Source organism: Bufo gargarizans, chromosome 2 (genome assembly GCF_014858855.1).
Source record: "Bufo gargarizans isolate SCDJY-AF-19 chromosome 2, ASM1485885v1, whole genome shotgun sequence".
NCBI lineage: Eukaryota > Metazoa > Chordata > Amphibia > Anura > Bufonidae > Bufo > Bufo gargarizans.
This window is the reverse complement of record NC_058081.1, coordinates 155,330,569-155,351,542: the sequence shown is the minus strand read 5'-3', so window position 1 is coordinate 155,351,542 and position 20,974 is coordinate 155,330,569. Positions and strand designations below refer to the sequence as shown.

The 20,974-nt window shown below is 42.9% G+C and overlaps 1 protein-coding gene across 1 annotated transcript in view; it reads right to left on the bottom strand.

Annotated features, from left to right (window-relative positions):
* Window positions 1–14,234: 14,234 nt before the first annotated feature.
* Window positions 14,235–20,974, bottom strand: part of FBN1 (fibrillin 1) — a 249,299-nt gene continuing 242,559 nt past the window's right edge. Inside the window, exons 65-66 of the mRNA XM_044279629.1 lie at window positions 17,206–17,374; window positions 14,235–15,735 (exon numbers count right to left, since the gene is read on the bottom strand). Of these exons, the coding sequence (XP_044135564.1) occupies window positions 15,346–15,735; window positions 17,206–17,374 (559 nt within the window). The 3' untranslated portion in view covers window positions 14,235–15,345. The remainder of the gene's footprint in view (window positions 15,736–17,205; window positions 17,375–20,974) is intronic.

Here is a 20,974-nt window from a genome sequence, read left to right as displayed (position 1 = left end):
ACTCCAGAAATACATCCAGGCCCCTCTTGAATTCCTTTATTGTACTCACCATCACCACCTCCTCAGGCAGAGAGTTCCATAGTATCACTGCTCTTACCGTAAAGAATCCTCTTCTATGTTTGTGTACAAACCTTCTTTCCTCCAGATGCATAGGATGTCCCCTCGTCACAGTCACAGTCCTGGGGATAAATAGATGATGGGATAGATCTCTGTACTGTCCCCTGATATATTTATACATAGTTATTAGATCTCCCCTCAGTCGTCTTTTTTCTAAAGTGAGTAACCCTAATTTTCACAATCTTTCTGGGTACCTGTAGTCCACCCATGTTAACCCCCCCCCCCCTTCATAAACTAGCAAATTAAATGATAACACTCTACTTGATTGATGATAGTGCACATTGACTGGGAAATGATGGAATTGGCTAAGCTCTAAAGGTTGGATAATGTTTGGTAGTGTTGGAATGAAAGAAAGGCTGCATGATGCCAGTGACTGCTTCTCTACATATCTAAAATGAAAATATTTTTTACCTGCAAAGAATAATTTAGGATGATTCAATCAAATGAAGTGATCCCATCTGCTAAAACGTGAATAGTAATGTATTGTGATTGTCCATATTGCCTCCTTTTCTGGCTTGATTCATTTTTCCATCACATTATACACTGACCGTTTCCAATCCAGCAGCAGTGATCATGCTTGTATAATATAGGAAAAAGCGCCGGCCTCTCTGGGGGCTGATACGGTGGGAGCATGCATAGGCACGCATGCATAGCAGCTCCAGTCCCATCCACCTCGTATCTGCACTGCAGCTGTCGTTGTACCTCCCCAAAAAGAGCAGTGTATAATGTGATGTAAAAATGAATGAAGCCAGCGAAGGAAGTAATATGGACAATCACAATACATTAGTAAGTGCCTTGTATTAATTTTCTCTACATGATAAATGCCTTTTGCTGAAGTGAGACAACCCATTTAAAGAAACAATCCCTTTAAAGCTACAGTGCATTTGGAAAGTCTTCAGACCCTTTCACTTTTCTCACATTTTGTTATGTTGCGACCTTGTTCTAAAATAAAAAAAAAGATCCAAGTTTTTCCTTATCATTCTGCACTCTACCCCATGATGAGAAGGTGAAAACAGAACATTACAGTGTTTGCAAATTTATTAAAAAGGAAAAACTAAAATTGACAGAAGTATACCGACTCTTTAGTACTTAATTGAAGCACCTTTGGCAGTGATTACAGCCTCGTCTTTTTGGGTGTGATGCCACTAGGCTTCCACTCTTGGGTTTGGGGAGTTTCTGCCATTCTTCTCTGCAGATCCTCTCAAGCAGTGTCAGGTTGGATGGGGACCAGGCTCGGACTGGCCCACAGGGGTACAGATAAATCCCCGGTGGGCCCCTGAGCAAGGTGGGCCCCTAGTCTCCCACACCCTGGACAAGTGGCACATAACACAGTAGACTTATTGCACTACATACATATATTCATTGTACAGCTCCTCAACCAGCCTATTGTCACGAGGGTGTCAAGAGCCACGCCTGACTCCGCTGTACCCGGGGTCAGGAGGTCGCAGCGGTTGGCTGCACGCTCTATGTCAGATAGGGAAGTTTCCTTATTGTAGCTTTCTGGGTTTGCTTTACAAACCCTTTTGGCTCACTCAGGGATCCGTAGCTCCTTCTCTCAGCTGTTCCTTGTCCAGCACTCCCAATCCTCCTTATATTCCCCTCTCACACTTCTCTGGTTGCCAGATATAGAGCTTCCTGCCTGGACATCTATTCTGACCCACTGGAGCTGTGTTGCTGCGTTCTCTGAGTGTTGCCTTAGAACGCTACCCTCCGGATCCCTGTTGGACCTTTGTGGACAATTGTTGCCGTCCCCCTGGGTGTTTGTGTTTGTCTGTGTTTGTCTGTCCTCTCCCTGGTGTTTCCCTCTTAGTGCAGTGGTGAGGACTAGCGATCCCACCGGCCCGTTCATTAGCTAGGGCTCATTTCAGGGAAAGCCAGGGTTTAGGCACGTGATCGCCGCACGGGTGAGGAACCCGTCTAGGGACGTCAGGGCAGGCAGGTGCCAGCTGCAAGGTGAGTTAGGGGTCACCACCTTTCCCTCTCCCTTGGGCAGGGCTATCCCTGTTTTCCTCCCTGTGCGTGTTGCCGGTCATTACATTATATCTGGCCCTTATTTTTGTGTAGGTGGCAGGATTGAAGGCGTCGGTCCTCCAGCAACAGCAGCAATTACAACAGACCGCAAGCCCAGCGGTTGCTACTGGTAACCAGGTTGTTGCGGAACCCAAGGTCCCTCTCCCTGACAGATTTTCTGGGGGAAGGGACAAGTTTTTGACGTTCCGTGAGGCCTGTAAACTATACTTTAAACTGCGTCCTTACTCCTCTGGTAATGAAGAACAGCGGGTGGGTGTTGTTATTTCCCTGCTGCAGGGGGACCCGCAGTCCTGGGCGTTCTCTTTACCTACTGATTCCCAGGCTCTTCGGTCAGTGGATGAGTTTTTCGGGGCCTTGGGTCTCATATATGACGACCCTGACCGAGTCGCACTGGCTGAATCAAAATTACGGAGACTCCTACAAGGAGAGCGGCCGGTAGAGGAGTATTGCTCTGACTTCCGTAGGTGGGCTACGGATACCCAATGGAACGACCCGGCTCTCAGGAGTCAGTTCTGCTCTGGGTTATCCGAAAGGGTTAAGGATGCGCTTGCATTGTATGAGACCCCCTTTTCCCTTGATGCAGTTATGTCCCTTTCTATCCGTATAGATAGACGCCTTAGGGACAGGTTGAAAAAACCGGAGCCATTGGTAACCCCTCCCAAGCAGCAGTTAGTCTGTACGGACTTAGACGAGCCTATGCAGCTAGGAGGAACTACTCGTCAGGTCCGTCCTCCTGAGGTTCGCCGTAGGCGTGGGGGTTGTTTTTTTTGTGGGGAGAGGGGTCATTTCATTAACGTCTGTCCTTCTTTCCTCAGAAACAAAAAAAACGTCGGAAAACTACTAACCCCAGGCTGTGTGGAGGATGTCAGCCGGGGGGTATACGTTTCCTCCATACGTACATCGCAATTTGTGTTGCCAGCGGTTATTGTTTTTGGTGATAAGACAGAGACTATTTCTTTCTTTCTAGACAGTGGAGCAGGGGTAAATTTGATAGATGCCCATTTTGCCCGCACTATGGGTTTGTCTCTCTGTACGTTACAGAGACCTATTCCCATATTTGCTATAGATTCTGCTCCTCTGTCTCAGAGAAACTTCACCCACATCGTTCATAATTTACACCTTCGGGTAGGGGACCACCATAACGAGATGCTCTCATGTTATGTTCTGGAGGGGGTTCCCACTCCGGTGGTGCTGGGCCTTCCCTGGTTGGTAGCGCACAATCCAGTGGTGGATTGGCAGGCCAGGGAGATATTGGAGTGGAGTGAGCCGTGCAGAGAAAATTGCTTAAATAGCAATTGCTTAGTCGCCTCCATAACTACCCTACCTACATTTGTTTCGGACTTTGAGGACGTTTTTTCTGAAAAGGGTTGTCAGAAGTTACCACCTCATCGTCCTTATGATTGCCCGGTTAACCTTATTCCCAGCGCAAAATTACCCAAGACCAGGTTATATAATCTTTCAGGTCCAGAGAGACAAGCCATGAAGGATTATATCTCCGAGAGTTTGGCTAAGGGACACATCAGACCCTCTTCTTCACCCGTGGCTGCAGGGTTTTTCTTTGTTAAAAAGAAAGATGGGGGCCTGCGTCCTTGCCTAGATTTTCGTGAATTAAATCGGATAACCATCCGAGACCCATACCCTCTTCCTCTCATTCCTGACCTGTTTAACCAGATTGTGGGTGCTAGGTGGTTCTCCAAACTCGATCTTAGGGGGGCCTACAATCTGATTCGTATTAAAGAGGGGGATGAGTGGAAAACAGCTTTTAACACCCCTGAGGGGCATTATGAAAATCTAGTTATGCCTTTCGGCCTGACCAATGCTCCTGCCGTCTTCCAACATTTCGTTAATGACATTTTTAGTCATCTAATCGGCAGGTTTGTGGTAATATACCTAGATGATATCTTAATTTATTCGTCTGATCTGAAAACACATGAGGAGCATGTCAGACAAGTACTACAGGTCCTACGGACGAATGAATTATATGCTAAAATTGAAAAATGTGTTTTTGCCGTTCAGGAGATACAATTCCTAGGTTATTATTTATCTGCGTCAGGTTTCCGTATGGATCCTAGGAAGGTCCAGGCAATTTTGGATTGGGATCTTCCTGAGAACCTCAAAGCACTACAACGGTTCTTGGGCTTCGCGAATTTCTATAGGAAATTCATTAAAAATTATTCGGTGATCGTAAAACCCCTTACTGACATGACTAGGAAGGGGACTGATTTTTCTAAATGGTCTGACGCCGCTAAAGTTGCTTTTTCCTCTCTAAAAGAGAGGTTTACCTCAGCACCTGTACTAGTCCAACCTGATGTCTCTCAGCCTTTTATTGTTGAAGTCGATGCATCAGAGGTGGGAGTGGGGGCTGTGCTGTCTCAGGGTCCGTCTCCTGGCAAATGGCGTCCTTGTGCTTTCTTTTCTAAAAAACTATCTGCAGCAGAACAGAACTACGATATTGGCAATAGGGAACTGTTAGCTATTAAACTTGCGTTTGAGGAGTGGCGTCACTTTTTAGAGGGGGCAGTCCACCCCGTCACTGTGTTTACGGACCACAAAAATCTGCTGTACCTCGAATCAGCTAAGCGTCTCACCCCTAGACAGGCTAGGTGGTCGCTATTTTTTACCAGGTTTAACTTTGTGATTACCTATCGTCCTGGGGTAAAGAATACCAAGGCTGATGCACTATCTCGTTGTTTCCCTGGAGGGTGTAATGTGAGTGATCCGGTACCCATTCTACAAAGAGGAGTAGTTGTCTCTGCGGTACACTCTGCTCTGGAGGGGAAGGTGTTAGAGGCCCAGGGGGACGCCCCGGTCTCTTGCCCCTCAGAGAAATTGTTTGTACCGTTGAACCTACGTCTCGAATTATTAAAGGAACATCATAATTCGGCACTTGCTGGGCACCCGGGTAGTAAAGCAACCTTAGAGCTATTGTCTCGTCGTTTTTGGTGGCCAAGGTTGCGTCAGGATGTATTGGATTTTGTGTCTTCTTGTTCTACCTGTGCGCGCGCAAAAGTTTCACATACATGTCCTGCAGGGTCTCTATTACCACTCGTCATTCCCAATAGACCATGGACACATCTGTCTATGGATTTTATCACTGACTTACCTTTGTCTGCGGGTAAAACAGTGATTTTGGTAGTAGTGGACAGGTTTAGCAAAATGGCACACTTTATTGCGTTACCCGCACTACCTAATGCTAAAACTCTTGCTCAGGTATTCGTCAGTGAGATCGTGAAGCTTCACGGGGTCCCCTCCGATGTTGTTTCGGATCGGGGAACCCAGTTTATTTCTAAATTTTGGAAAGCTTTTTGTTCCCGTTTGGGGGTTCACTTGTCCTTTTCCTCAGCTTTCCATCCTCAGTCGAATGGACAGACTGAGTGTACCAACCAAAACCTGGAGACATATCTAAGATGTTTTGTGTCTGAAAACCAAGAGTTGTGGTCGTCATATTTACCGTTAGCTGAGTTTGCCATAAATAATCACCGTCAGGAATCCACTGGCAAGTCACCTTTTCTTGGTGCATATGGTTTTCATCCCCAATTCTGTACTTTCAAAGAGGGGGGGTCTTCTGGGGTTCCCGAAGAGGAACGGTTTTCGTCATCTCATTCATCAGTATGGCAGAAGGTGCAAGCTAACTTGAAAAATATGGGAGGTAAATACAAATGCATGGCTGATAAGAGACGGTCGCCAGGTCCGGACCTAGGAGTGAATGACTATGTGTGGTTGTCTACTAGGAATATCAAGTTGAAGGTTCCCTCTTGGAAACTGGGTCCTAGGTTTATTGGAGTTACCTCAGACTTTTAAAATCCATAATGTCTTTCATAAGTCGTTACTCAAAAAATATGTTCCACCTCTAGAACCGTCACCGCTGCCACCCCCTCCTGTTGTCGTGGATGGTAGTTTGGAATTTCAGATATCCAAAATTGTTAATTCTCGTCGGGTCCGCCGCTCTCTCCAATATCTGGTGCACTGGAGAGGTTACGGTCCCGAGGAAAGAATGTGGGTTCCTGCATCTGAGGTAAACGCCGACCGGCTAGTCCGGATTTTTCATGCCTCTCATCCTGAGAGACCTGGTCCTGAGTGTCCGGAGGCCCCTCGTAGAGAGGGGGGTACTGTCACGAGGGTGTCAAGAGCCACGCCTGACTCCGTTGTACCCGGGGTCAGGAGGTCGCAGCGGTTGGCTGCACGCTCTATGTCAGATAGGGAAGTTTCCTTATTGTAGCTTTCTGGGTTTGCTTTACAAACCCTTTTGGCTCACTCAGGGATCCGTAGCTCCTTCTCTCAGCTGTTCCTTGTCCAGCACTCCCAATCCTCCTTATATTCCCCTCTCACACTTCTCTGGTTGCCAGATATAGAGCTTCCTGCCTGGACATCTATTCTGACCCACTGGAGCTGTGTTGCTGCGTTCTCTGAGTGTTGCCTTAGAACGCTACCCTCCGGATCCCTGTTGGACCTTTGTGGACAATTGTTGCCGTCCACCTGGGTGTTTGTCTGTGTTTGTCTGTCCTCTCCCTGGTGTTTCCCTCTTAGTGCAGTGGTGAGGACTAGCGATCCCACCGGCCCGTTCATTAGCTAGGGCTCATTTCAGGGAAAGCCAGGGTTTAGGCACGTGATCGCCGCACGGGTGAGGAACCCGTCTAGGGACGTCAGGGCAGGCAGGTGCCAGCTGCAAGGTGAGTTAGGGGTCACCACCTTTCCCTCTCCCTTGGGCAGGGCTATCCCTGTTTTCCTCCCTGTGCGTGTTGCCGGTCATTACACCTATGTTCTTATAAAAAACTTGTAGATCATTAAAGAAACTCCCCAGTTTATTATAATAGACAGGTTCAGAGCTGAGATGACTTCTAGGTATAGAGGAAAGCTACCAGTGTCCTCTTCTCCCCAGGTCCTACCTTCTCAAAGTTGCTGCAAGGACCCCCATATTTAGTAATCTGGTAGCATTTTTCTAGTGACTTCTAATGTGTGAGCAAGTAATATTTGAATATATCAAATAAAATTTTACTGGTGGGCCCTAGGCCCCCCAGTCCGACACTGATGGGGACCATAGGTGGACAGACATTTTCAGATCTCTCCAGAGAAGTTTAACAGGGTTCAAGTCAGGGCTCTAGCTCAAGAACATTCACAGTATTCCTAAGCCACTCCTGTGTTGTCTTAGCTATGAGATTAGGGTAATTGTCTTTTTGGGAACTTTCTCATTTTGGGGTATTGAGTGCAGAATAATGGGAGAAAATTTTATTTTATTTTTTATTTTAGCAAAAGGCCACAACATAACATAATGTGAAAAAAGTGAAATGGTCTGAAGACTTTCCGAATGCATTGCACATCTGCAGTAGAACCACACTTGTGAACATGGTCTTACACTTCTGAAGTTGAAAATGTAATATTTATTATGCACACATAACACAATGGCAGCTTGAGTTTGTTTTATAGCTATTTCTTTTCGCATACTAGGGCAACAGTTATATTTTCTTTTCATGAAAAAAATGCAGGGTTGGATTCAGAGACACAATTGTTACTGCCAGCACAACATACTTCCAGCAGTATTATGCAATACCAGCCAAATAAATTAAATTGGAAAATAAACAGGAAAAATTGATTACCCTGTCGAAATCATCAATTCTGCAATTATGACTGGATAAAAATGAGGTATGTATTCTATTTGGGAAAAGATCAAAGACAAAAGCCCCATGGACTAATCTTGTCTTATAAACTCTTCAAAATATGGAATGTAAAAATGTGGTCTTAGTGCAAATCAAAAACTTACTAGGTATAATCTAAATATATCTGTGAATCTAATGCTGTAGTTATGATATGTCTGCTATTGTGCAAATCAATCATCAAATAGATTCAAGCAGGGCCGGACTTCCCCTCTGGTAATTCTGTCAAATTGTGCGACGCTAGGGCAAAATATAGTATCTAGGGCTTGGGCCTCCAATGTTTTGCCCAGGGCCCAAAAGGTAGTGTCTGCTGCAAATAAATAGTAACATAGTTTGTTAGACTGAAAAGTTCAGCCTGTTATCCTGCAAGTTGATCCAGAGTAAGAGAAAAACTCACGTGAGAAAAAAGCCAATTGTCGTGATTTAGGGGGGAAAAAAAATTCCTTCTCAACTCCAATCAGGCAGGCAGAATAACTCCCTGGATCAACAACCCTTCTTCAGAAATCTAACAACTATACCCTTTAATATTATTACATTCCAGAAATACATCCAGGCCCCTCTTGAACTCTTTTAGTGAATTCACCATCACCAACTCTTCCAGCAGAGAGTTCCATAGTCACACTGCTCTTACTCTAAATAATTTTTTGTAACGTCTGATCTGAGGTCTGATGGGGGTCCAATCCTAGACTGATTGGGACTGGGGGGGTCAGATCTGAGACTGATTATATCAGATCTGGGGGTCCAACTTGAGGCTGATGGGGTCTGGGGAGTCCAATCTAAGGTTGATTGGGGATGGGGGGGGGTCTGATCTGAGACTGATTCTGGGGGTCCAACCTGAGCCTGGTGGGGTCTGGGGAGTCCAATCTATGGCTGATTAGGGCTGAAGGGTCCAATCTGAGACGAATTATATCTGATCTTAGATTGATTGGGTCTGGGGGTCCAATCTCAGGCTAATTGGGGCTGGGGTGTCTGATCTGAGACTGATAGCTCTGATCTGGAGGGGTGAGACTGATTGGGACTGTGTGGTCTGATCAGAGGCTGATTTTTGGTCTGATCTGAATCTCATGGGGGCTGGGGGTCTGATGGGAGGCTGATGGTGGTTGGGGGGCTTCTGATCTGTGGCTGATGGAGCTTGGGGGTCATATCTAATTATATGTTTGACCAAATATAGCAGTCTAATTTTAAGTTGAGAATTTTGTATGGCCTGCGAACAATGTTACAAATATCCAAATGGCCCTCGACAGCAAAAAGGTTCCCCATCCCTATCCCTACTATAAAAGTAGAGGATGTCCCCTTGTCACAGTCCTGGGGATAAATAGATGATGGGAGAGATCTCTGTACTGACCCCTGATGTATTAATACATGGTTATTAGATCTTCCCTCAGTTGTCTTTTTTAAACTGAATAACCCTAATTTTGATAATCTTCCTGGGTACTGTAGTTGCCCCATTCCAGTTATTACTTTAATAGCCCTCCTCTGAACCCTCTCCAGCTCTGCTATGTCTGCCTTGGTCACAGGAGCCCAGAACTGTACACAGTGCTTCATGTGTGGTTTGACTAGTGATTTGTAAAGTGGCAGGACTATGTTCTCATCACGGGCATCTATGCCCCTTTTGATGCAACCCATTATCTTATTTTCCTTGGCAGCAGCTGCCTGACACTGGTTTCTATAGCTTTGTTTGCTATTCCCTGAAATTCCTAAGTCCTTTTCCATGTCAGTGTTACCCAGTGTTTTACCATTTAGTATGTACTGATGACATGTATTTTTCCTTACCATGTGCATAACTTTACATTTGTCAGTGTTAAACCTCATCTGCCACTTATCTGCCCAAGCCTCCAGTCTATCCAGATCCTTCTGTAGCAGTATACTGTCCTCTTACTTTACAAAGTTTTGTTTCATCTTCTAAAACTGATATTTTACTGTGCAAGCCTTCTAAAAGATCATTAATAATAAATATTAAAGAAAATAGGTCCCAATACTGACTCCTTTGGTACCCCACTAGTGACAGTGACCCAATCTGAGTATGTACTATTAATAACCACCCTCTGTTTTCTATTACTGAGCCAGTTACTTACACATACACATATTTTCTCCCAGTCCAAGCATTCTTATTTTATGTAATAGCCTTTTACGTGGCAAAGTATCAAATGCTTTGGAGAAGTCAAGATATATGACATCCGTTGACTCACCGGTCAAGTCTTGCACTTACCTCTTCATAGAAACGGAGTAAATTAGCTTGACATGACCAATCCCTCATGAAGCCATGCTGATATAGTGTTTTATGCTTATTTTCAGTGATGAACTCCAAGATAGCATCTCTCAGAAAACGTTCAAACTGTTTACCCACGGTAGATGTTAAACTTACCGACCTAGTTTCCAGGCTCTGCTTTTGACCTCTTTTTGAATATTGGCGATACATTTTCTAAGCGCCAATTCTGTGGAACGCACCCTGACAATATATAGTTCTTGAATATCAGAAATAAGGGTCTGTCTATTACATTACTTGCCTTACGGGGGGTGTATGCTATCTGGACCCGACGACTTGTCTATTTAAATCTTTTTAAGATGCCACTGCACTTCTTCCTGGGTGAGACAGGCCATTTTTTATGGGGAGTTCTATTTTTTCCTTATATTTTTTCCTTGCTTCCTTGGTACTTTCCTGTTTTGGTGATTTGAACACTTTCTTTTTGTCATTTGTTGCTTCCGTTACATTTCTATTTATCCAGGTTGGTTTTTTCTTGTTCATTACCTTTTTATTCCTATAAGGTATTTACCTCTCACAATTCGAGTTTAGGATGGCCTCTCTTGGCTTGTCAAATTTAGTTTTTTTGACGTCTGGTATTTTTGTGCCTCCCTGAAGAAACTCTCTTTTGAATGACAATTGGAAGGTTATTATTTTATGGTCGCTATTTCCCAGGTGTCCCTCAACCTGCACTTCTGTTATTCTGTCATTATTGGTTAATACTAAATCCAAGGTGGCCGTCTCTCTAGTCAGATCCTGAACCAGCTGGGCAAGATAACTGTCTTTGGTTGCTGCCAAGAACATGTTTCCTTTTCAAGATCTACAGGTTTCAGTTTCCCAGTCTATATCTGGGTAGTTGAAGTCCCCCATAATAACAACCTTATTATGATTTGCTGCCTCTATTTCCCTTAGTAGTAGATTCCCTTACTATATTAGGTGGCTTATAACAAACTCCTATCAGTATTATATTATTGTTTTTGCCTCCATTTATTTCTACCCACAGTGACTCCACATTTTCATTTCTCTCACTTGACTTTGAGGCTCCATATCTCACCATCCACTACAGCTTGTGAATGTGAAACTACCATCATTTTATAGACAATCCTCTTAGCTATCTCATACATAAATTGTACTTGCAACTATTTAACATATGATTAGTTATGCAGATCCTTGTCATGTAACTGCATTGTTACTGTTTTGCTCCTAGTGGTGGAACAATCTTTTTCTTCTTGTATACTACTGTACAAATTACAACCTGTTCTCACATTTCCTAATAGCTCATAGTGTTATTAGGTTGATTCTAAAGCGAAAGGTCACTGGTTTGAATCCAGGAGCAGTCATGAAGATTTCCCAAGAAAAGAGAAATAGCATCATCTAGCTCATCGACAGCTGTATCTCGGACAAGAAAATTGCCAAACTGCATAATGTGAGTGCCATGACAGTTGGAAGACTACGAAATGAAGTCCGTCAATCCATTCCAAAGCCAAGAGGTGGACTTCCAGGTAAAATATCGGAGTCAATAAGTTGGCTCATCACAAATCACAACTATCAGTTCTGTTGCGACAAACACAGCAGTGGAGGTGGCTCGTATGTTTTGTAATAGTGAGATCACAGATGTCCATGCAGGCACCTTGCGACACGCATTACACAAGTTTGGAATGGTGGCCCGAAAAAAGGCTCAACTTCAATATCGTCATAAGAAACGTCTGCTCAAGTTTTCTAATTGTACAAACAGTGGACAGTAGAACATTTGAAACAGGTCATTTGTAGTGATGAGATGAATGTCAATAGACTGGGCTCTAATGGGTTCAAATGGGTCTGGAAGAAACAAGGGAAAAGGGGCTAATGGATCAAGAAATTGAAGGGACTGTCAAGTTTGGTGGAGAAAACCTGATAATATGGGGTTATCTCACAGCCAAAAGCGTTGGATACTTGACCAGGATCAATGGTTGTCTCAATGCTGAGCTATATGTGAGTATCCGACAAGTACTATGGGTTTGAAAAGGACAACATAGTGTTCCAGCAGGACAACAACATACCTAGAGATTGGTGAAGAAATAGACGACAATGAATTAGAGGTGCTGGATTGGCCCCCACAGTTCCCCGACCTCAACCCAATCGAACATTTGTGGGTAGAGTTGAAAAAATTAATTGTATTCGTATCCAAGTTAGTCCACCAGTATACACCAACATTGGGAACGTGCAGAAAAGACCCGGGAACAGATTTCAGGCGAGACATTCTTGAATCTGATCGAGAGCATGCCCAGAAGGATTCAGGCCATGTACATTTACAAAATACTATCAAAATAATAGAAATTTAAAAAATGTAGAATTTTAGGAGCAAAACAGTAACAATGCAGCTACATGACAAGAATATGCATAATTAATCATATGTTAAATAGTTGCAAGTCTAATTTATGTATCAGATAGCCTAGATATGAAATGATGGTAGTCTCACGGTCGAAGCTATAGTGGATGGTGAGATATGGAGCCTAAAAGTCAAAAGTTCAAAACATTGTTACCCTTTTGCTCGTCAGTGTATATCTTCTGGGAGTGTGGGTTTTAGACAGGACTTTACATAAAGACAAATGCCTCACTGTCTCTGGTTTTTACGATGTTTTTTCTAAACAGATTGTAACCCTGTATGTTAACTGCCCAGTCATAGTTATCAACCAGCCATGTCTCAGTTATCCACACTATGTCATAGTCCTCTTCAGACATTACTAATACCAGTTCACCAGTTATATTAGTCCTGCTTCTGGCATTACTTTAAATACAATGAAGAGGTTTTTGTATATATATTTACCCTACACCTTACTTTGTTAACTGTTCTAGGCCCTCCTTCCATTCCTCCCCCAGTTCTAATACCTCGCCACAGGTCTCTATCTGTACTATCTTCCCTTCCTATAATCAAATTACCTTCCCCCCAGTCCCTAGTTTAAACACTCCTCCAACCTTCTAGCCATCTTCGTCCCCAAAACAGCTGCACCCCCATTGAGGTGCAGCCCATCCCTATGATAGAGCCTGTAGCCGTCAAAGCCACTTGTTAATCTCCCTAATTTCTAGCTACCTTTCTGGTTGTGTTAGAGGTAGTGTTGAGCTACCAAAATGGATTCTGTTACCACAGACCATAATGGAATTCTATGATGGCATGCACCACAGAAGCCTATAAGAGGCATTCCGTCATAATGGAAGTCTATGCTGGCCATAGACTTCTATTATGACAAAATGCAATATGAAATGCCTCTTATAGGCTTCCGTGGTGCATTAAGAAAATTGCTTTATGGAAGCAACATGGGCCATAATCACAGTGGTCTGGAGGGGACCTCGTTGACTTCTAAGGGAGAGTTTTCTCGGCCTGCTCTGTACCCTGTACAGAGGTTTTTGTACATGGAAAGAATATATAAGCTTTGATAATCACCTATTGTGAATGGTGGATACCGTCTTATCTATACTCAGAGGTGATATCACTACAGGCAAGATTAGAATGACAGATAAGCAGGTAACTGCTGTAAAGTGCTCTGTACAGACCAAGAATTGGCGCCTATTATTAGGCTTAGTGGCTAGTGTGAAAACTGCAGGATTTTATCGCCTTTGTTTAAATATAGATATTGACATGGAAAATTAAAACCAACATCATTATAAAGTCTTTAAAAATATGTTAAACATAAAAATCTGATTTAAACAACAGGTCATTTTCTGATGACACATTTCCTTATGGAGACAGAAACCTATATTCAGCTACATGTACATGGGTGCAGGTTTCAAAACATATATATATATTTGTTCCGTGTTAGCCAGTAAATAAAAGATGAAAAAAGATTGAGATTCCTAGTTTCATGCACATTTCTCTGCGTTTCCGCACCAAAATCCACATGTGTTACTTGCGGATCTTGTTGCCGATTTTGATGCAGTTTTACCCCAGATCTCACCCTTTGCTTTGCAAAGGGTTAATTTCGCAGAGACCGTTGCCATGCTGAGGATTTTAAAATCCGCACAGCAGGTCAATTTCTGCACAGAAAAAAAAGAAAAATCTTAGTGTACATGACATTTCTCAAATCTCATTCACTTTGCTGGTACTGTATTATGCTGCTTTTTTTTTTCTGCACGAAAATCCATTGGGGGATGCCTTAATGTTACATAGAAAAATACTTGAAGGAAACCATAAGAATCAACCTCAGCCATTCACATTATAACATTTACAGCAGTGAGTTGCCTGCCGATTTATTTTGTAAATTGAATAGTTTTCTTTTACTTTCTTTACACAGATGAAAAACAGATGTTTCACTTTAGTTATGTAAAACTGAGTACCACAGGCATTACAGGAAAGCATACTGTCTTGGTCCTCCCGCCAACATGAAACTAAACATACAGTAATAGATGTATGATTTTAACACTATATTGTAACATAACTACTTTGGTTTGATTGAACAATGTAACAAATATGCGACAAAAGAAAAACTGTTTTATTGTGGCATCTAAGACGCTGGGTACTTACAATGTGCAATGTATGTCATATATTGTAAGATGGCACTGAACTTTCTTTGATAATCCTATATGGTCATCTGACCTCAGTGCATTCACCTAGTTTCAGAAATGGCACCACTAGGCTTCTTTATACAAGTAGTTGGTCTTTATAAGCACCGTTTAAAATAAAAAACCTAAAACCATTTTAGATTTCATATCTAGTTTACAATTGCTCCAAGGATAAATAAAAGCTTGATTACAGTATACACACGTCATTTACCTGACATATAGAGATAATTGAGATAAACTATAGCTAACTTTGGTTGATTTTGTAAATTTTAGACAGAATATTGGTTGACTTCTAAAATGTGTACATATTACAGTGCATTCATACAAAATGTTTTTGAAAGAGTTACTAGCACCAAAAAGGTATCATAAATGTCTGGTGAGCTTACGTGGCATGGAAAACTGAACTTTCAAACCGGAGAAGTCCAACACAAAAACAACTTCATGTACCTCTGCTGAAACTGTCAACCATTTCAGCATCAAAGGTCAAATTCCATTCCAAAAAAAAGTCCCCAAGTTTAAAAATGGTGTATTCACCATATGAAGGTAGCTCAGTCTACATACTATGTAAGAAGCCTGAGAAAGTGGTTGTGTTGAGCTGGAATAATGATCCTGTACCTTGCATATGGCATGAGAAGAAAGTGCTTTTTATTCAAAAAACATACTTAAGAAGGGTTTGTACCAAAATTATGGGAAATCAGGAAAATTGGGCAAGGAACATTCATGTCTACTTATAAATCTTTGGTTTTTGCTGTTCTTTGGTTTGGCGAATTAATGAAGTAAGATCTTAATTTTCATTTTAAGAATGTCACCCAGTTCACCAGTGAGGTAGTCTCTGTCATGTTTATCTTCAAGCTGGATAAGCTCTTTCTCCTTATAAAGAGGAAAACTGCTAATCTCTAGGTCATAAACACCAGGGACTGGCTTCTTCTTGGTCAGATGCAGGTAACTGATTCCATCTTTTTGGTTGAGCCTAAATATGCCATCTTTGTTTCCAGAGTCTATTACATATCTATTGTGATGCTGTAGAGTTGTGAGCGCTGGAGTGAGCTCAAGAATACGGTCTCTGGTGTTTATATGGGAGATGTTAAAAGAAAGAATTGCTGGTTTTTCAAGATCCCAACTTGCGAGATTAACCAAGGATTCCAACTCCAGTTTCTCCTAAGAATTACAAGAAAAACAAATGGTTTACATTCTATAACAAAAAAATGCAAAAATATTAAATATTTACATAGAAAAAGAATTCAGAACATATAACATCTTCATCTCTGTTCACACTGCCTTTATGCTTGTATTCTGCTGTGAGATTTCCATTGCCCCCGATGGGCAGAACAGTGCAGTCTAGGCACTATGCACACCAGTAAAAATTTTTTTTATCTAATTTAACATTTTATGTGAACAGGCCTATCATTTCTTCTTTTTAATCCAATCAAATTAATTACTAAATTTGAATAACTGAGTGAAAAGGGTTGTGGATACTATTACAATACTGGTCGTCCACCATATACTCCGATACTCTGAAAGTGAAGTCAATGATGACAGGCAATTATGTCTGCCAGGGGTCTGCCAGGGGTAGACAATGGCACCTACACTGGACCACAACACACTTTCTTCTTGTTTGAACATAAAAAAGGCCAATGTGGTTTAATAGTTTATTTAAAAAAATAGTTTCAATAGTTTATAAAAAACTTATTATAACAACTTATCTGCTATTCACAAGATAGGGGATAAGTGTCTGATAGGTGGAGGTCCAACCCCTGGGGCCCTGGATGGTCACATGAACAGGGGCCGTGTTTCCGCATTTGAATGGAGCGGCAGGCAGGTATGCATTTCTGCCACTTCATTCAGCTCTATGGAGCTGTCTCCAGGAGTTCATAGAGTTGAATTGTGCAGCAGCGCACATGCGTGTCCTTGGTTTCATGCAAATGGGGAAACATGACCCCAATGCACATGGGTGTCCATAGCTTCATTTAGCTCTGTGAAACTGCCTGGATGGAATGGCAGCGTCCTCCGCTTCATTTAAATGGGGGAACCAGGGGTGTAGCTAACAAGGAAGCAAGGGAAGCAGCTGCTATGGGGCCCAAACTCAAGAAGGGGCACAGGAGAAGAACAAATGGATTTTTTTTCAGGGCCCAGGAAGCAGAGAGTATGGTGCTTCTAGTCCTAGCACTGGTATTGCTCCCTGGTCTTCTTCTCCAGGTACCTACACTGCACTAAGGACAGGACATAGTATGCATAGGAGTGCACTATGACCTGACGCTGTGCGATGTCAAGTCATAGTGTCGTGCGTGCCTAGATGCAGTGCTGCACGAAGAGCGGAGGCCCCTGCGGAAGGGGAAGAGAGGTGAGTATTTTATTTATTGTTTGTTCTGTCTGAGGTCTGCATTAAGGTTATTAAGGGGGTGGTCTAATTAAAAAAAAAATTGCCATGGGGCCCAGTCCGTTCTTGCTACGCCACTGGGGGGGCACAGGCCTTCATTCTAGTGAATGGCAGAGGACCTAGCAGTTGGACCTCTGCTGATTAGACACTTATCTTATATCCTGTGGATAGGGGATACATTTTTGTAATGGGATAACCCCTTTAAGAAACTTTTTCCTTTTTATGCTGTCTGTACAGTTGGTTATAATTACCTCGTCCTCTGTAGCTGTGTCATTGGCACTTCTCCGTTTCCTCCCTCTTTTGGGATAGCCATTGATCTTACAATCGTAGCATGCTTCTGGGGATAAAGAGTTGTCATCTATTTCCCCACTGGTTGCCATATCCTGAGCTCTGCTCATTCCTGCTCCAGTTACACAGTGTCTAAAAGAACAAAAGCAATTTAGATGATTATACCTCGAGAGTGAACGCCTTTTATTTGTGGATTATAATCTACAAATGTCCAGGGTTCAAGTCTGTGTTTTAATGTTTAAAAAAAAAATTTTTTGTAAAAAACTGTTATTTTTTCTTTGCATTTCCATATTCTTACCCTAATAACTTTTTTTGCAATTACACCTACGAAGCTCAGTGATGGCTCATTTTTTGCTGTAAATATTTTATTATATCTTTTCATGGGACAACGCTGAAGATCTGACACTCTGATCCAATGTAAACTAGTCAGTGCACAGCTTGTATAACAGTGTAAATTTGGGGTGCCCTCAAAATAACTCAACACACGGCCATTAATGTCTAAACCTATGGCAACAAAATTGAGCACACCTCTAAGTGTCATATCTTCAGTATTGTCCCATGAAAAGATATAATAAAATATTTACAAAAATTTTAGCATTTTACCACAGTGACAAAATTTATTTCTGCCCCATTTCCTATACTATTGTGTACGCTGCTATTATGAAGAGGTTAACGCTGGGTACATTCTGAGGAAGCAATGTTTGGCATGCCTGGCTGCCACTGTACAGGTCCTTCTAAAAAAAATTGCATATTGTGATAAAGTTCATTATTTTCTGTAATGTACTGATAAACATTAGACTTTCATATATTTTAGATTCATTACACACAACTGAAGTAGTTCAAGCCTTTTATTGTTTTAATATTGATGATTTTGGCATACAGCTCATGAAAACCCAAATTTCCTATCTCAAAAAATTAGCATATTTCATCCGACCAATAAAAGAAAAGTGTTTTTAATACAAAAAAAGTCAACCTTCAAATAATTATGTTCAGTTATGCACTCAATACTTGGTCGGGAATCCTTTTGCAGAAATGACTGCTTCAATGCGGCGTGGCATGGAGGCAATCGGCCTGTGGCACTGCTGAGGTGTTATGGAGGCCCAGGATGCTTCGATAGCGGCCTTAAGCTCATCCAGAGTGTTGGGTCTTGCGTCTCTCAACTTTCTCTTCCCAATATCCCACAGATTCTCTATGGGGTTCAGGTCAGGAGAGTTGGCAGGCCAATTGAGCACAGTAATACCATGGTCAGTAAACCATTTACCAGTGGTTTTGGCACTGTGAGCAGGTGCCAGGTCGTGCTGAAAAATGAAATCTTCATCTCCATAAAGCTTTTCAGCAGATGGAAGCATGAAGTGCTCCAAAATCTCCTGATAGCTAGCTGCATTGACACTGCCCTTGATAAAACACAGTGGACCAACACCAGCAGCTGACATGGCACCCCAGACCATCACTGACTGTGGGTACTTGACACAGAATTTCAGGCATTTTGGCATTTCCCTCTCCCCAGTCTTCCTCCAGACTCTGGCACCTTGATTTCCGAATGACATGCAAAATTTGCTTTCATCCGAAAAAAGTACTTTGGACCACTGAGCAACAGTCCAGTGCTGCTTCTCTGTAGCCCAGGTCAGGCGCTTCTGCCGCTGTTTCTGGTTCAAAAGTGGCTTGACCTGGGGAATGCGCCACCTGTAGCCCATTTCCTGCACACGCCTGTACACGGTGGCTCTGGATGTTTCTACTCCAGACTCAGTCCACTGCTTCTGCAGGTCCCCCAAGGTCTGGAATCGGTCCTTCTCCACAATCTTCCTCAGGGTCCGGTCACCTCTTCTCGCTGTGCAGCGTTTTCTGCTACACTTTTTCCTTCCCACAGACTTCCCACTGAGGTGCCTTGATACAGCACTCTGGGAACAGCCTATTTGTTCAGAAATTTCTTTCTGTGTCTTACCCTCTTGCTTGAGGGTGTCAATGATGGCCTTCTGGACAGCAGTCAGGTCGGCAGTCTTACCCATGATTGCGGTTTTGAGTAATGAACCAGGCTGGGAGTTTTTAAAAGCCTCAGGAATCTTTTGCAGGTGTTTAGAGTTAATTAGTTGATTCAGATGATTAGGTTAATAGCTCGTTTAGAGAACCTTTTCATGATATGATAATTTTTTTATATAGGAATTTTGGGTTTTCATGAGCTGTATGCCAAAATCATCAATATTAAAACAATAAAAGGCTTGAACTACTTCAGTTGGTGTGTAATGAATCTAAAATATATGAAAGTCTAATGTTTATCAGTACATTACAGAAAATATGGAAAATTCAGCCCGCACTACCCCTAGCAGGTGCAGATTGCTATGGCGAAATAGAGATATAAATGTAAAAACACAAAATGCAATCGCACACTGCAACCAGCACTCTGCCCTGCCTTTATGCTGGATGTTGAATAAGGCATTGGTGTACATTTTGGCCAAAGCGTAATAAGCCACTCACCACGTCAAGGTCGCCTTCATGAGTGGTCCCTAACACTAGTTCCTACCTTTTATGGGCCATGACAGCCACATAAAGTCCAGGGAGCGCAGGTACAGCATGCACGCCAAGCACACACTGCTTTTAACCCTGTCCGGTGCCATTACAGCTTTCATCGGATCCAGGGATGCAAGTACTCACATGCATGCTGAACCCACTATATACTTCTCCTGGAGCCCAATGGCCTGGTAGGTGCTATATAAGCAGACTCCGTTTTATACTGACTTTAAAACCAGCCTCCAGGGGGCAGATTAACTGGACAGGTGTGCTTGACTGCTTGGAGATCGCCACGCCTCCAATACGTACTACAAAGAGAAAAATATGGAAAATTCAGCCCGCACTACCCCTAGCAGGTGCAGATTGCTATGGCGAAATAGAGATATAAATGTAAAAACACAAAATGCAATCGCACACTGCAACCAGCACTCTGCCCTGCCTTTATGCTGGATGTTGAATAAGGCATTGGTGTACATTTTGGCCAAAGCGTAAGAAGCCAGTGTGTGCTTGGCGTGCATGCTGTACCTGCGCTCCCTGGACTTTATTTGGCTGTCATGGCCCATAAAAGGTAGGAACTAGTGTTAGGGACCACTCATGAAGGCGACCTTGACGTGGTGAGTGGCTTATTACGCTTTGGCCAAAATGTACACCAATGCCTTATTCAACATCCAGCATAAAGGCAGGGCAGAGTGCTGGTTGCAGTGTGCGATTGCATTTTGTGTTTTTACATTTATATCTCTATTTCGCCATAGCAATCTGCACCTGCTAGGGGTAGTGCGGGCTGGATTTTCCATATTTTTCTCTTTGTAGTACATATTGGAGGCGTGGCGATCTCCAAGCAGTCAAGCACACCTGTCCAGTTAATCTGCCACCTGGAGGCTGGTTTTAAAGTCAGTATAAATATAGTCTGCTTATATAGCACCTACCAGGCCATTGGGCTCCAGGAGAAGTATATAGTGGGTTCAGCATGCATGTGAGTACTTGCATCCCTGGATCCGATGAAAGCTGTAATGGCACCGGACGGGGTTAAAAGCAGTGTGTGCTTGGCGTGCATGCTGTACCTGCGCTCCCTGGACTTTATGTGGCTGTCATGGCCCATAAAAGGTAGGAACTAGTGTTAGGGAACACTCATGAAGGCGACCTTGACGTGGTGAGTGGCTTATTACGCTTTGGCCAAAATGTACACCAATGCCTTATTCAACATCCAGCATAAAGGCAGGGCAGAGT